This window comes from Plecotus auritus (assembly GCF_963455305.1).
Source record: "Plecotus auritus genome assembly, chromosome: 4".
Taxonomy (NCBI): domain Eukaryota; kingdom Metazoa; phylum Chordata; class Mammalia; order Chiroptera; family Vespertilionidae; genus Plecotus; species Plecotus auritus.
In genome coordinates this window covers 160,422,069-160,436,497 of record NC_137775.1, presented here as the reverse complement: position 1 = coordinate 160,436,497, position 14,429 = coordinate 160,422,069, and the positions used below count along the sequence as shown (strand labels likewise).

The window sequence follows — 14,429 nt, the reverse complement described above, 5'->3', positions numbered from 1 at the left end:
TTCATCAACTATATTATTTGTTCATGTTACAAGAAAAATAAAATAAGCCCAAATTAGTTTATTCCAGACTTAGAAGATGAAACTCCTATTGTTGCACCAAAATCTCAACTACTCTCTAGCTCAGGGGTGGGCAAACTTTTTGACTCGAGGGCCACAATGGGTTCTTAAACTGGACCGGAGGGCCGGAACAAAAGCATGGATGGAGTGTTTGTGTGAACTAATATAAATTCAAAGTAAACATCATTACATAAAAGGGTACGGTCTTTTTTTTTTATTTCAATAGTTTTATTCATTTCAAACATTTTAACAAGAAGAATGTAAACACTAATTATTATAATTTGAAACTTCAAAAAATGGAGGAATCATAGCACAATAACATACCTTATATGGAAGATGGCAAAGGCAAAATAAAATTGCCTAACAAAGGAAAGGTACAAAGTACCTTTCAAATTAAACTTAAATATAATAAAATAATTTAAAACTAAAACAAATAGAAAAGAACAAAATGTGTAAACAGTAAATTAAACATTTTCTTTAGTGCAACTTCCAAATTATACCCGGGACGTAGATGTAGATGGCAATGTAGACTGGGTTGAAAGGTTTTTGGTCTTTAAAACATCAACTTCAGTGGGAACAGTGTTGTTGGTCTCCTTTTTAGCTAATGCTCTGATACTGTGCTCTCCAGGGGCGTGTCTCCCTACATCACCATGATAAGGTGTCTACGCATTCCCAGGGTGATGTCGGGAGACGCGTCCGCGGGCATTACAAGGAGCCTCTGGAAGATTGAGAGGTTGTTCCTTCTACTGAATGGGCGGATATAAATCCGCCCACTCAGAAGAAGGAGCTGTGGCCGTGTTTCCCGACGTTGCCATGTTAACACTGCTGCTGGTGAAGGAGCGGAGGGGAGAGCAAGAGAACCCTCCGCTCTTTCGGCTCCACGGGCTGGATAGAACAGCCAAACGGGCCAGATCTGGCCCGAGGGCCGTAGTTTGCCCACGGCTGCTCTAGCTTTTTCTTTACTGCCCACTAGTTCAAATATTAATAGAAAGGAAATTACCCATCAAAAAGACTTCTTTTATATATGACTCTGTCTCCCTATAACATGTCACTGGATATGCTAAAACACTTTTTTAATATTTAATAAGTGAATGAATGACCTTTGGATGATTATTCTTTTGGAATACAGCTCTTTCTTCAACTTGTTGCCCCATAATTAAAAAAGAAATTACATACATGCACGCGTGCATACACACACACACACACACACACACACACACATACACTTTATAGATTCTGGACAACTTAGGCTCAATGTATTTCTCTACTTCTCCAATATCACATACAATTCTAATTTAACTTGTAAAATATTTTCACTGGTGTTAAATACTCTTACATGATCTCTGTATCTAACACATTTTAATTATTAATGTAGATAATGGTAAACCATATTCTAATCAGTATTTTGTGAAGTCTGATTAGTAGGCCTTTAAGAGCACATATGAAAATATTAGGCTTTATCAGGTAGAGAAAAGGGAAAAATTAGGACTTGTATCGATCACCAACATAGGAAAAAATGTATTAATTCATTTCTAAAAAATAATGTTTAAACATTATATCATCATTTTTAAAATGCCTGTCATAAATAAAAATGCTTCTTAACACAGAAAAATATAGTCAATGTTTTTTAGTGTCCTTTCTGTGTATGTAGCTTACGAAGTATTTTAGGATATATAAAGAAAATTAGACATGATTTTTATCCTGAAGAAAATTAGATGCTGGATAAAAAAAGAAATCACATACATAAACAGCTATAGAACATAGAGTTGGAGACAAGGGCCATAAAAACAGTACAAAGGGCTGTGGGAATTCTGAGGAAAAAGGGAAGATTATTTATTTCTAGATGAAATCCAGAAATAATTTATAGAGAAAGTATTGTCCCAGCAGATCTCTGAAGAATGGATAAATTTCTGACTCGTCATGAAGGGGGCATAAAGAGTGCTTCCAGGGGAATGACTAGCACAGGCACAGGCACAGGCACAGAGTTCAGACAACACAGTGCACATATTAGGGATGAAAGGCATGCTAGGCTTTGGAAGAGTGGATAAGGAAACACAAAAAATGGAGGTTTGGGGGCAAATCGTGGAGGAGGTACAATGCCAAGCTAAGGTTCCATTGTGTTTTTTAAACAAAATAGTATGACATTCTACAAAGTACTTAAAATAGAGTTCTGAAATCAGACTGCCTGAGTTCCAATTCTGCTGCTACTACATCTTCATTATAAGATCTTGGTCAAATTAGTAAACTGTGCCTCAGTTTCCTCTTCCATAAAATGGGGAGAACTGACATAAAGACCAAGTGACATAGCTCATGTAAAGCATAATACAATGTGTAGTACGTAGAGCGCACTCAATCCATGTTGGATATTATTCTTACTAGTAATTAGCTATGTGGAACCAGTGAAATTTGAACGAAGAGTTGACATGGTCAAAATGAGTCGGTAGAGTATCCTGAGGGCAGCCTGTTAGAGATTGCTGGCATAAAAAACCTGTTAGAGACCTTTGTAATAGCTGAAGCGTTAGTGTAGGTCTTAGTGGGGTCCTTAGTGCAACAGGAATAGAAATGAAAGGATGAATTAAAGACAAATGGTGGGGGAGTAAAAGGGAGGAATGGACATGACTTGCATTTGGACAATGTGCCAGAGGGAAGGTGGAGTCCAGGATCATTCTGAGGTTTCTAATCAGAAGGACAGTGAGATATTAAGACCTTTGGGAAATCAGAGCCAGTTAAGTGAATAGGTATTCTGGTGGCTTTATTTTTTTTTTCTTTTGAGATGCTGGCAGATGTCTGCTAGGGGAGAAAGTCCTGAGGCAGCTATAAGCATGACCGAGGCCTTAGGAGAGAGGTGAGCATACATGTTAAGATTTGGGAGCCTTCTGCGGAGATGATGCTGGAACAGTGGGAAGAAATGAAAGGCAGCACACTGCTTTGTGGGATGCAGAAAACAGAGAAGTCCTGATGGCTTAGAAAATAATGTTTGTCCTTAGCTAGGGAGAAACCTGGGGCTGGCTTGTGCGCCTCACCGTTTGTTGCACTGTATCCATGTGTCTTTGTCTTTTCCACAGTTGCCCTTCTCGGTCCCTTCAATATTCAGTTTCTCATAGCAGTATTTGTCCGATGCCATCACCTCTGAGGCAGAACAGAATTTTCTATCAGTGATAGATACAACACGTGAGCTGCTCAAAGTGTTTGCAGGGAAATACCATTTAAGGACTCCTTCACTACCATGCTATCAGTTCCAAAGTGTGCCTAGGGTTCACAAGAGTTTTCCTTCCCTTAGACATCTACGACTCATGTACTAGTACATTTTTCATGACTGCTTATTTGAAATTTGGAAAACAAATCTATTATCTCTTTGGTAGGTTTCAGCTATAGGTTCCAAGAACAACACTCCTCAGAATTTGGCCAATAATTAGGGAAAGATGCTACCAAATGGTTCTTCGAATAAATAATCCACACTTCAATCTCAGGGCCAAATATAAAGCACAAATTGCTCACTCAATAACTTTTATTAATCATAAAGACAATTTTATTAAAATAGTTATGCACTAAAATTAAAAAGTCAAGAAACAATGATATACTTTCTACCTTCTTTACTAATTATCAACAGCTATCACCCAAAAAAACACACTTCAAAAAACAAAACAAAAAACACACAACTTCTTTGGCCAGTGTGGCTAGGTGGTTGAGCATCAATCCATGAACCAGGAGGTCATGGTTCAATTCCCAGTCAGGGCACATGCCCAGGTTGCAGGCTCAATCCCCGGTAGGGGGCAGCTGATCAATGATTCTATCTCATAATTGATGTTTCTCTCTTCCTTTCCCTTTCTCTCCTTCTCTCTCGGAAATTAATTTTATTTATTTATATATATATAACTTCATTCTGCTTTTAGAAAAACTTGAATTCATGCCAAATCTCTGAGAGTCAAATAACATTTGAAGTCGTGTCAGCATCTTTGTCATGATATTATTTTTGCTGAAGCTGGAATTGGTTGATGAAATTTTCCAATAATTAGGTCAAAATGACTTTTGCAAACTGATCAAAAGATGACTGTTGGTTTATATTATTAAAAGTAATAATAATTATGTTGATACTCTCTTTTCCTATGTTTTGCTGTCAGCTACTGGTTATTCTCAAGAGGAGGAAACAAAATTCTTTGTTCAGAGTACAAACCTGTATGATTAAATTTTCCCCCCACCCCAATGTTTCCCTAATTACTCAGAAGAGAGCACACACTTCCTCTCCCAAAGGGATTGTAGCCAGTTTCTGACAATTAAAGGTTATCATTATCTTTAATGATAATTGTCTTTTGAAAGACTCTAAAACAAAAAACTACTTTCAAAGGGGCAGATAATAGTTCTGGAAAAAATACATTTAAATATATTTTAAATATAAATATATAATTTCAATAATATGTTTTAGATATAACTGTTATATAATTCCCTATGAAAATTTGACAAACTTTACTAGTAAAGGGAATAACATTAAAATTTCTCTCTGATATAGCAAAGCTACTTCAGCAGTCACCAATAAGTAGAAAAGCCAGCTAGAGTTCAAGAAAGATAGTCGAGGGAGAAAAAACAACTCGAGCGAAAATGCTACAGTTCCAATGCCACAGTTCCCTAGCCAGGGTCCACGTCCATCCCATATGGTTGTACAAGTTTTGCTTAAGGACACTCAGCTGTGGAGAGCGTACATGGAGCTAAAACCCACGTTTGTTCCGTTCTCCAAGCTGCACACCTGGCACGGACTTCACCTGCCTGGCAGCGAAGGCCATCTGTCTCATCCGAAGGCACAGCCAACTACCAAGATGTGTCGGGCTGTGTCTTCTCAGAAGTGCCCTTCTCTAATGTCCACAAAAGTGCCCCTGCTTAGATGTGTGGTGGTTTAAAGACTCCCTTGCTCTTAAAGTGGTTGAAAATTTACTTCCTGCTCACATGACCCTTGGCCTGATATCACACTTTGAAATGATCGGGCCACACTGTTTACTTACTTTGCCCCCAGATGTATTTGCATTGTCTATCCCTGGTTTTGCATCTTCCTCCAAAGCAAATCCCCTAAAATGGAAAAGCATACCTATGAGCATGCAATGTCTGCTGATGTCAGGTAACTGAAAAGGTAAGTCTGACCAGGAGAACTAGTCAAAGAGTATTATATAGGCCTTTTATCTTCAGAATTTATTATGAAACATTTAAATTAAGGTTCCTATTTTGATAAGATTTCAGTATTTATTTCATGCTGATACACACAAAAATTAGGTAAAAATGAACTAACCTACCTGAACACCATCACATGAATATCCATCCATTTTATGAATATTTGGGGCACACTGGGAAAAGAAAACAGAACTATGAACCAAATGTGCAACAAAATATCGGGATGAGCTAATCCCTTTAATGCTTTCACTTTAAAAATAAAGTAGGAGAATACGTTTGGTGTCTTAAAATATCTGAAAATAAAAACAAAGAGGAAGCAAAAGAACATACAACAACTGGTTCACTTTCCCCTAAAAACACTGATCCATCAGCAGCAAACACAATGGACGGCATCCAGCAAACAGAAAGAAATGACAGCAAGGCCTCAGCTAATGCTGAAGGATAAGAGCATCTTGCTCTATACAGATACACTATTCCTCAAAGCAAGTAAAACAAGAGCATAAAACAAAAGCAAGGAGGATGCCAGCATGGATGGAGCAATAACTCTATTTCTTCATTTTTGTGAGAAGCAGCACAGCCCTTCCACTCAAAATAGCTTTCAGGCAGAACTCCGCGTTGCACATGTTAGAAAACCACATGCTTCATAGCACACCCCCTTATACCTCACAGTAAGTACAGAAAACGCCAAAGCATTCTTATGGAATTTTTAAACTTATGATACATTTTTCTATCATTATAGTAATTATATACTCATTTGAGAAAAGTTTACATGATGTAAAAATGCAAAATTAAAATGAAAGACAAAAGTTTCTCAAATCCCCACCCCTCAAAGGCAGCTATGTTTTACATTTTGTTACAGTTTTTTCTCTACCTTTTTGGTATATTTTTAAACATAGGTATAATCTAAGTATAGATAATATTTTATATTCTGCTTCTTTCCTTTACTTGTGAATCTCCTCATCATCATAAACTTTTTTGTATTTTTAATAACTATAACACATTGCTTTGAGCTAACATCATATAACCAATGTACTCATAAGCTCAATAGGCTCTGTGATTTGAAGAGAAATGATGTATAATGAAACCAATTTTACCATAGGCTAACTTAAATAAACAAGAGTTTACATTCCTGTGGCATCTCATCAATGTTGTATAATAAAATGGCTTTGAACAAAACACCGTTATTCCAGGACCTGCTATGTCTACAATTTATGCTGTTACAACTAATGCAACAAGAATATCTTTGTACATCCACCATTTCATTGTACCCTCATCACCACTGTTAGCTCAGAAACACAATGCTAATTAAATAAGAAAGGAAAATACTTTTACATGAAAAATCTTTAGTCTTTTAGGATGACTACCTTAAAATAAAGCATTTTTACTGGTTAAGGTAGATGTACCACATAAAAACAAAGAAGAGGAAGAACCAGGAACAAGGGTCATGTGAGCAGGAAGTAAATTTTCAACCACTGAATCCCTTTTTTCTAGAGGAAAAAATACACAGGCAGTCCTAGCTTCACATGGCTCCAATAGGCATGAATTTCGGGTATCACAGTATTGTTGAAGAAGACCAGTACCCCAACAACACAGTTCCAACATCAGTTCCCATAATATATTAACGGTGAGTAATTGCATAAAGCACAAGCTTTTACTACTAGCTCTTCAGTTGAGTGATCACTAGGTAAACAACAGGTGAATGACCTAACTTGTCACTCTTTCAAAGCCTCTCAGTGACTGGTCACTTGCCATCTGTATATTTAGTTCATGGACAGACAACAAGGCGGATAACTGTGTTGCCCTCTGTCTCTGGGAGATAGCATGTGACATTTTTTTTTAATTTTTTTTAAATATATATTTTATTGATTTTTTTTTACAGAGAGGAAGGGAGAGGGATAGAGAGTTAGAAACATCAATGAGAGAGAAACATCAATCAGCTGCCTCCTGCACACCTCCTACTAGGGATGTGCCCGCAACCAAGGTACATGCCCTTGACCAGAATCGAACCTGGGACCTTTCAGTCCACAGCCGACGCTCTATCCACTGAGCCAAACTGGTTAGGGCAGCATGTGACATTTTACAAAACTGGATAATCAAAAGAAGAAACTAGTCAACGAAGACAAAAGTGCAGGAAAAAAAAAGTGAAGACATGAAGTGAAAATTTAAGCAAATGTAAATGTTGTTGTAGAAAAAAAATCACTGACTATGAGAATGTTGATAGTGCTATTTGGCAAAAAACTTCCCATTGACATCTTTACATCTCTTGGAGACAGTTCACAACATTGGAAGTTCAAAGGATAAAATGTCGAAAGCTGATTCAAACTTAAAAAGGACTACGGAAAAGGTGTTCCTAAGGTTTACAAGAGGTGGCATTACTCCTGGTAAGTTTTTTACAAAGAAATAAAATGCTGCCTGGCCAGTGTTGCACAGTGGTTGAGCATTGACCTATAAACCTGGAGGTCATGGTTCGATTCTCAGTCAGGGCACATGCCCGTTTGCAAGCCCAATCCCCAGTGGGGGTATGCAGGAGGCAGCCGATCGATGTTTCTCGCTCATCATTGATGTTTCTACTTATCTCCCTTTCTCCCTAACTGTACATACACTGACCCTGCGAAACCTGGGACCCTAGCCAAAGTTGATCAACTTCCCCATCTTCTCTATTTACAACTAAATAATATGAAATTCAAGAGCAGCTGTTAGTGACTGAGGTGATGCAAACTGTCTGGGAAAAACAAGAGTCAAGACAGAGAAACAGGCTCCTTCAGAACCCAGTGCTCTGTGGGTCTCTGACCTTAGCTGACTTCTGTTTCAAAGAGCTGAAGAGAGTCTGATTGTTCCCTCCTTCACTAAATAGACTAAAAGCTAATGAATTTTATTCTCCACTTAAAACAAAAAATAGTTATTTCCTCCTTCACTAAATAGATAAAAAGCCAATGAATTTTACTCTCTACTTGAAACAAAAAAGGCATGCATGCAATCTTGGCTTTGTTCAATGTGAAGACAAAATTATGCTGAACATCTGCTCAAGCTTTGATGACTGAAATTTAAATTCCTGAAAAATAAATAAAAGGAGAGTAAGAATTTATATGAGAGAGAGACATGAGCATCTTGTCCATTTCCATGTCATCTGGGGGTCAGTGCACTGAAGATACACCTACTTTTTCCCATCTGGTGTAGAGTGATTTTTCTGTAAATTACCTGGCTTGAGTTTCCTGAGCATGATTCACGAATATCACAATCATTTACTGCTTCTCGGCACACAGTCCCCATAGGCTGAAACTAAAATGAACAAAAACCAATGTGTAAAAATGCTGAAGAAAAATTTCTCAGAGTATCATCTTTAAAAAAGCAAAATGAAGATTTGGGGGATAGGAATATCTTAAACCACTGTAACATGGTAGTCTGTGAAAAACAGCTACTGAATGAAATGTTAATCCGGTACTTTTCGGAGAGAGTTTCTTGTGTATGGAGTAATTTGCACAGTCATCACACACAATCCCTGAATATCTTGGTAAAATAGGACCGTGCTTGATGATGCATCCTTTGAGACGGAGGAGTCAGTCAAGTTCTAGGAATTCTTCCTTCCAAATGGCTTTTGGATTTACACTTTGCCCTTCATTCTTACTGGCACATTTATCACATTACTCTTTTTTACCTTTTCTGCCAAGAATTTGGAAGTTACATTTTGGGCTAAATTGCAAAAGTTCGATTTTCTGGCAAAGCTATTTCTTCCCGTGCTCTCCTTTCCCTTCTTTCCTGCCTCATTTTTAAATAGATTTATAGCTTGGTCTTTTATTCTTTTCTAATGTTTCTATGATGTGTACCCATGTATGGGAGGGTTTTTTTGTGTGTGTGTTTTGTTTTTTGGTCTGTTTTCAACCACCTCAAATATTTCTTGTAAGTGTGGGTCTAGTACCAATAAATGTTTAAGATCATCAGATTTATAAATTGCAAGACTATTCATTATAACAAAACAGAGATACATAGCATTTTCAATCCCCTTTGCTCTTCAATCCCACTTACTTTCCTTCTCCAAAACGTTAATATTTGGGGCTGGATCTTTCTCTGCTTTGATCTCTGCTCACAGAAAGACACACATTATTCTCCAAGTGTGTGTGTGTGTGTGTGTGTGTGTGTGCGCACGCACACACACACACACACACACACACACACACATACACCTTTCATCTTCCTCCCTTGCTTATAACCCTCCAGACAATTGAGTTTCCTGTTGTTTGTAGAACATGAACAGCACATTGTCAACTCTAATCAACATTTCAACAGGTACTTTTTAGAAGATCCAAACAAAAATTGTGTTCATTCATTCATTCATTCATTCAAGTATTTACTAGCCACTTAAAATGTGCCAGGCACTGAGGACCTAATGGAGAACAAAACACAAGAATCCTGCTTGCAAGAAACTGTTTTAATGGGGCAAAATAGACTTACAAACAAGGAAATAAGCAGAATAATTTCATCTCATATACTCTGGCTCTCTCCCTCCTTGGAATTGGAACACAGTTTTAGAATATCTGGGGTAGAAATATGAGCAGATTTAAGGTAGAGTTTATATGAGAGTGGAAATGTTCAAGGACTGCCAGAGATTTCTGAGAGAAAGCATAGTGAAGGAGGGCCTGCGCTAAGTGCTGGGGTACAGGGGTAAATGTATCACCCCAAATCCCTGCCCTCCTAGAAGTTACACTGAGAGAAGAAAAATAATACATAAGCAGTATTTTACAGCAGAGGTCCACCAGCTATGGCTTGAGGGCAAAATCTGGTTGGGCACTTGTGGGTGTTTTTTCTTTGGTTTGTTTTTATTTATTTTTTATTGCTGACAGTATTACAGATGTCCCCTATTCCCCACCCCTTGCCCCCCATCACCAGGTTCCCACTCACCCTAAGCCTATTGTTTGTGTCAGGCTATGCATATATACATATAAATTATTTGGTTAATCTCTTCCCCTCCTCTCCACCCTCCTCCCCTCTAAGATCTGTCAGTCTGTTCCATGAATCTATGCCTCTGGGACTATTTTGTTCATCAGTTTATTTTGTTCATTAGATTCCACATAAAGTGAGATGGCATTTGTTTTCCTTTGTCTGGCTTATTTCAGTTAGCATAATAATAATTTACAGGTCCATCCATGCTGTCCCAAAGGGTAAGAAATCCTTCTTTTTTTACAGCTGCACAGTATTCCATGGAGTAAATGCACCACAGCTTTTTTATTCACTCATCTACTGATAGGCACTTGGCCATTTGTTTTTCTAAATAAAGTTTTATTGGAACACAGCCATGCCCATGGGTTTCTGTATTTTTGATGGCTGCTTTCAAAGGCAGAAATTGATAAGCTATGACCGACAAAGCCTACATTCTGGCCCTTTACAGAAAGTGTTTGCAAACTCTGACTTATATGCACATTATTATAAACACGTGTAGAAAAAAATAGAAATACACTCAATTTCTCATCTTGTTCTTCTATTTCCCCTCCTCCATTCACTATCTTGCTCTGGCTCTTTCAGGAGCCCAGGGTAGGGATGAGAGTGGGGATGGGGGGTGGGGTTTGAGAAATTAGCAAAAAAGACCTTACTTGACTGGTACTTATCTGTGGGATGATTAACATATCACTTTATTGTATGTATTCTATTATCTTTTACTTGTTCTTTGAACTGATTACATCACAAAGAGCCAAAGTCCAAAATCAAAGAAAAATAGCCTAATTAAATGCACTTTATGGGTGGGCAGACTTAAAATATTGAGAATTAAAATAAGGGACTGGGGATCCCCTGTTACGGCAGTTGGAAAAGCTGATGGGATAAACCGTTGAGACAGCCAAAATGAAAGAACGTCTGTTTCACATTTGGTTTCATCTTCCTCTTTTAGAGAGTTCTCTCAGAGATCTCTGCCAGAGATCTTACAGAGCTGCCAGAGACTCCGTGGCAATGGGGAAACAGCAGACATCGCTGCCAGCAGATCTGGGAAGTAACTGCACATAGATTCCTTACCCGCTGAATGAGCCTATGCAGGTTATTTCACTTCCTTGAGACTGGGATTGCGCAAATGAAAAAAAGTCTGGATAGTAACGCCTATCAGAAAAGTGTGATTGTGAGCATTATCTAAGACAGCATCTCAGCCAGGGGCGGATTTGCCCACGGGGACATTTGGCAATCTCTGGGGACATTTTGGTTGTCACCACTAGGAGGGATTGTGCCTGCATCTGGTAAGCAGAAGTCAGGGAAGCTGCTAAATATTCTACAATAAACAAGACTTAGCCTCACAACAAAAAATTATCCAGCCAAAAATGTCAATAGTGCCAGCGCTGAGAATCCAGATATAAAATGATATACATTAAAAGTCCTTAGCACTACCTCCAGCACTCAGTAGATAATTGGTTCATATTCCACCCTCTCTTAACTCTAATTAGACTAATCAGCAAATAATCAGTAAGTATCTGCTGAGCATATTTATTCATTCATTCAACAAATATTTACTAAGAACCTGTACCAATTACTGTGTAAGTCCCTGGCTCTGCCTCCATAAAATGTACAGAATGAAAGACATATTCAGCCTCAGAAATAATGTAGAATACTGTACCAGACTTCCTATGAGAAGAGAGAAAAAACAATAGATTTCTTTGGAAAAGGTAAGCCTCAAATAACTGTTAGTTTTGATGGAAAGGCTTAAATATTTGGAGACGGGTATGAAGATGCGGGTGGGAGGGTGAAAACAGACGTGTGTTTCAAGGTGCATTTTAAAATCTCTTGCACAACACATGTAAGGTGTTATCATGTCTAAAGTATTCCTTTTGCTCCTTCAACAGCTAATGCAAGAGATATACCAAACTGAGCGGCAAGAAAAGAAAGGTCTACTGAATATCCACTTGGCTTTACAAGAAAGGGAAAACAGCGTTCAAAGATTTAACACCTGTTTTCATTTAATGTGCATAGTCCTCAGGGAGGCAGTGGTAGTAAGAGGACAAACTCTGGGAATTATAAAGATTCAGGCCCTAGCTCCCTGACTTACTTGGTTTAAGACCCTGGGCAAACTATTTAACCACACAAGCCTCAGTGTTCTCATCTGTTAAATGGGAATAAAAATAGTCACTACACCTCACAAGATTTTGTGAGGATCCTGTAAAGCTTTTGGCACTTAGTCACTTAATATGTGTTAGATACTACTGTTGTTATTAGATTATATTAATCTCACCTTAACAGTGTAATCAAATATGTCCTCTTTTTCATCAGTTGGTTATGAAATAACATTTACTTACCTTGCACTTCTTACAACAAAGACCATCACTGCATTGAGAGTCTTGAGTCAAGGTGCATTTCTTACAACACTCTGCTCCTTCGAGGACACATTCCTAAGGAATATAATAATTTGCATAATGTCAGAAATGGGGTAATTTTCCTGAAAGTACCAAGATCTTTTCTAAAATACATGAACAACCTCGTAATAATAATCTTCCTTCCACAAATCTTATAAAACTTCCAAGCATAACCCCTGCTCTGTGTGTCTATCTCAGTGTATGGGCCTAGAATGATCCTGAATAACCTAAAAAAAAGTCATCAAACACCCAGAGACTTACTGCTGGGGTCCCACAGTCACACTCCTCTCCAGTTTCAATGAAGCCATTACCACACTCAGGAGGATCGAGAAGCTGTGGGATGAAAACCAAAAAGAGAATTAAAATAGAGACAAATCAATGTCAAAGACTTCATGAGACCCTAAGTGTCACACCTAAGCTTCTGGCATATCTGTCAGTTATTCCAAAATATATTTTTATTTTCCTAAACACAAAGCATGACTTCCTATAACTTTAGAACTGGGAAACTTTGAACAGAAGTGTCTAATATTGTTTCCATGTCAGATTTAATCATATTTACATATATTACATACATACCAAGTAGGGTCTGTTACATGCCATCAAAGTAAAATATGATCTAGCCATTGACCAAAACCAAGCCAGAGTGACTCCTGAAATTTCATTTTCTTCAAACAGGAAGCCAGGGACTCAAATCTTGGCTCAGCTACTGATCTTGGGCAAACAGATTGCCATCTGTGAGCCCAAGAGTTTTAGTATTTAAAACAGGAATAATATCAACTGTCCATCTACATCACAAATTACTGTGAGGATCAAATCAATTACCTGTGAAAAGCCCTTTATTAACTATATTTTCTTGTGTAACAGAAAGTTATTTCATTGACAATGAGGAAAACATCACAAAGTAACAAATCCACTAATATTTAATCAAAATATTGCTCCTCCTATTAACATAGTCCTGCAGAGAACAACAATGATAATTTTCCCCAGAAACAGAAGCAGTTTTTGGTCTGTACAAGAGTATATTTTAAGACTGTTTAATTTTTAACTCTCCATCAATATATCTTTTGACTATAGTTTATCTTATGATTACAGGTAAAATTAGTAAATAGAGTTGCTATGTTTTAAATATATAATATCCATTCAAAAATTAATCAAAGTCTACATTTTACAGAATGGCAGTGAATACACACCTATCAACACACACACACACACACACACACACACACACACACAAACACTTTCTTAAAACCAACTAGAGGGAAGAAGCAAAACCAGATAAAGAAAGCAACAACAACAAAGAATCCCCACCTAATTTCAAATACTCTCTCCTCGCCAACAAAAGAATCAACTCATCTCTCAATTTCATTTCCAGTTGAAAGAGATCATAACGAATGAGACAGCTTTGGAAGCCAAAACTAAAACTTATCTAGGTGAAAAGCACTCTTATCCTCTTCCTCTGGGTTCAGAAAAATCAGTAATTTTGGTAAAAAGACTTGAACTATTTTTCCTTTATAGCAGTAAGAATTTTGTTCAATTATCACTTCTGGAACTTTCGGTGCTAAAATCATTTTACTGCCATGTGATACATTTCCTAAACGTCACAGAGTGACAGAGAATGAAACCAGGTAAATGACTCCCAAGGCGGTGGTGCACAGAAGCACGTCACAGTTGACGTAATTAACAAGGACAAAGCGTTCTCCTTTAATGTGCAGTCTTCCAAGGGCAGGAGGAAGACCTGCTTTCAGGCAGTCAGTGACCAAAGGATGTCCCACACCTTGCAAAAGCCTCTGACAAAGTCTAAGCACAGAAAGATTTTCTCCTTCTCTTCTTTAAGCAAACTTGGCTTTCATATTGAGAAGTACTTGCGGTTTTAATCATACTGCTTATTCTGAA

At 37.8% G+C, this 14,429-nt stretch overlaps 1 protein-coding gene across 28 annotated transcripts in view; it reads right to left on the bottom strand.

Annotated features, from left to right (window-relative positions):
* The window catches only part of ADAM22 (ADAM metallopeptidase domain 22), a 190,466-nt gene that overhangs the window by 39,570 nt on the left and 136,467 nt on the right, over window positions 1–14,429 (bottom strand). For all 28 annotated transcript variants that reach the window (XM_080664405.1, XM_080664411.1, XM_080664395.1 and 25 more), the window contains exons 16-21: window positions 12,798–12,869; window positions 12,480–12,572; window positions 8,413–8,493; window positions 5,337–5,387; window positions 5,052–5,115; window positions 3,081–3,186 (exon numbers count right to left, since the gene is read on the bottom strand). In XM_080664405.1, the coding sequence (XP_080520531.1) occupies window positions 3,081–3,186; window positions 5,052–5,115; window positions 5,337–5,387; window positions 8,413–8,493; window positions 12,480–12,572; window positions 12,798–12,869 (467 nt within the window). The remainder of the gene's footprint in view (window positions 1–3,080; window positions 3,187–5,051; window positions 5,116–5,336; window positions 5,388–8,412; window positions 8,494–12,479; window positions 12,573–12,797; window positions 12,870–14,429) is intronic.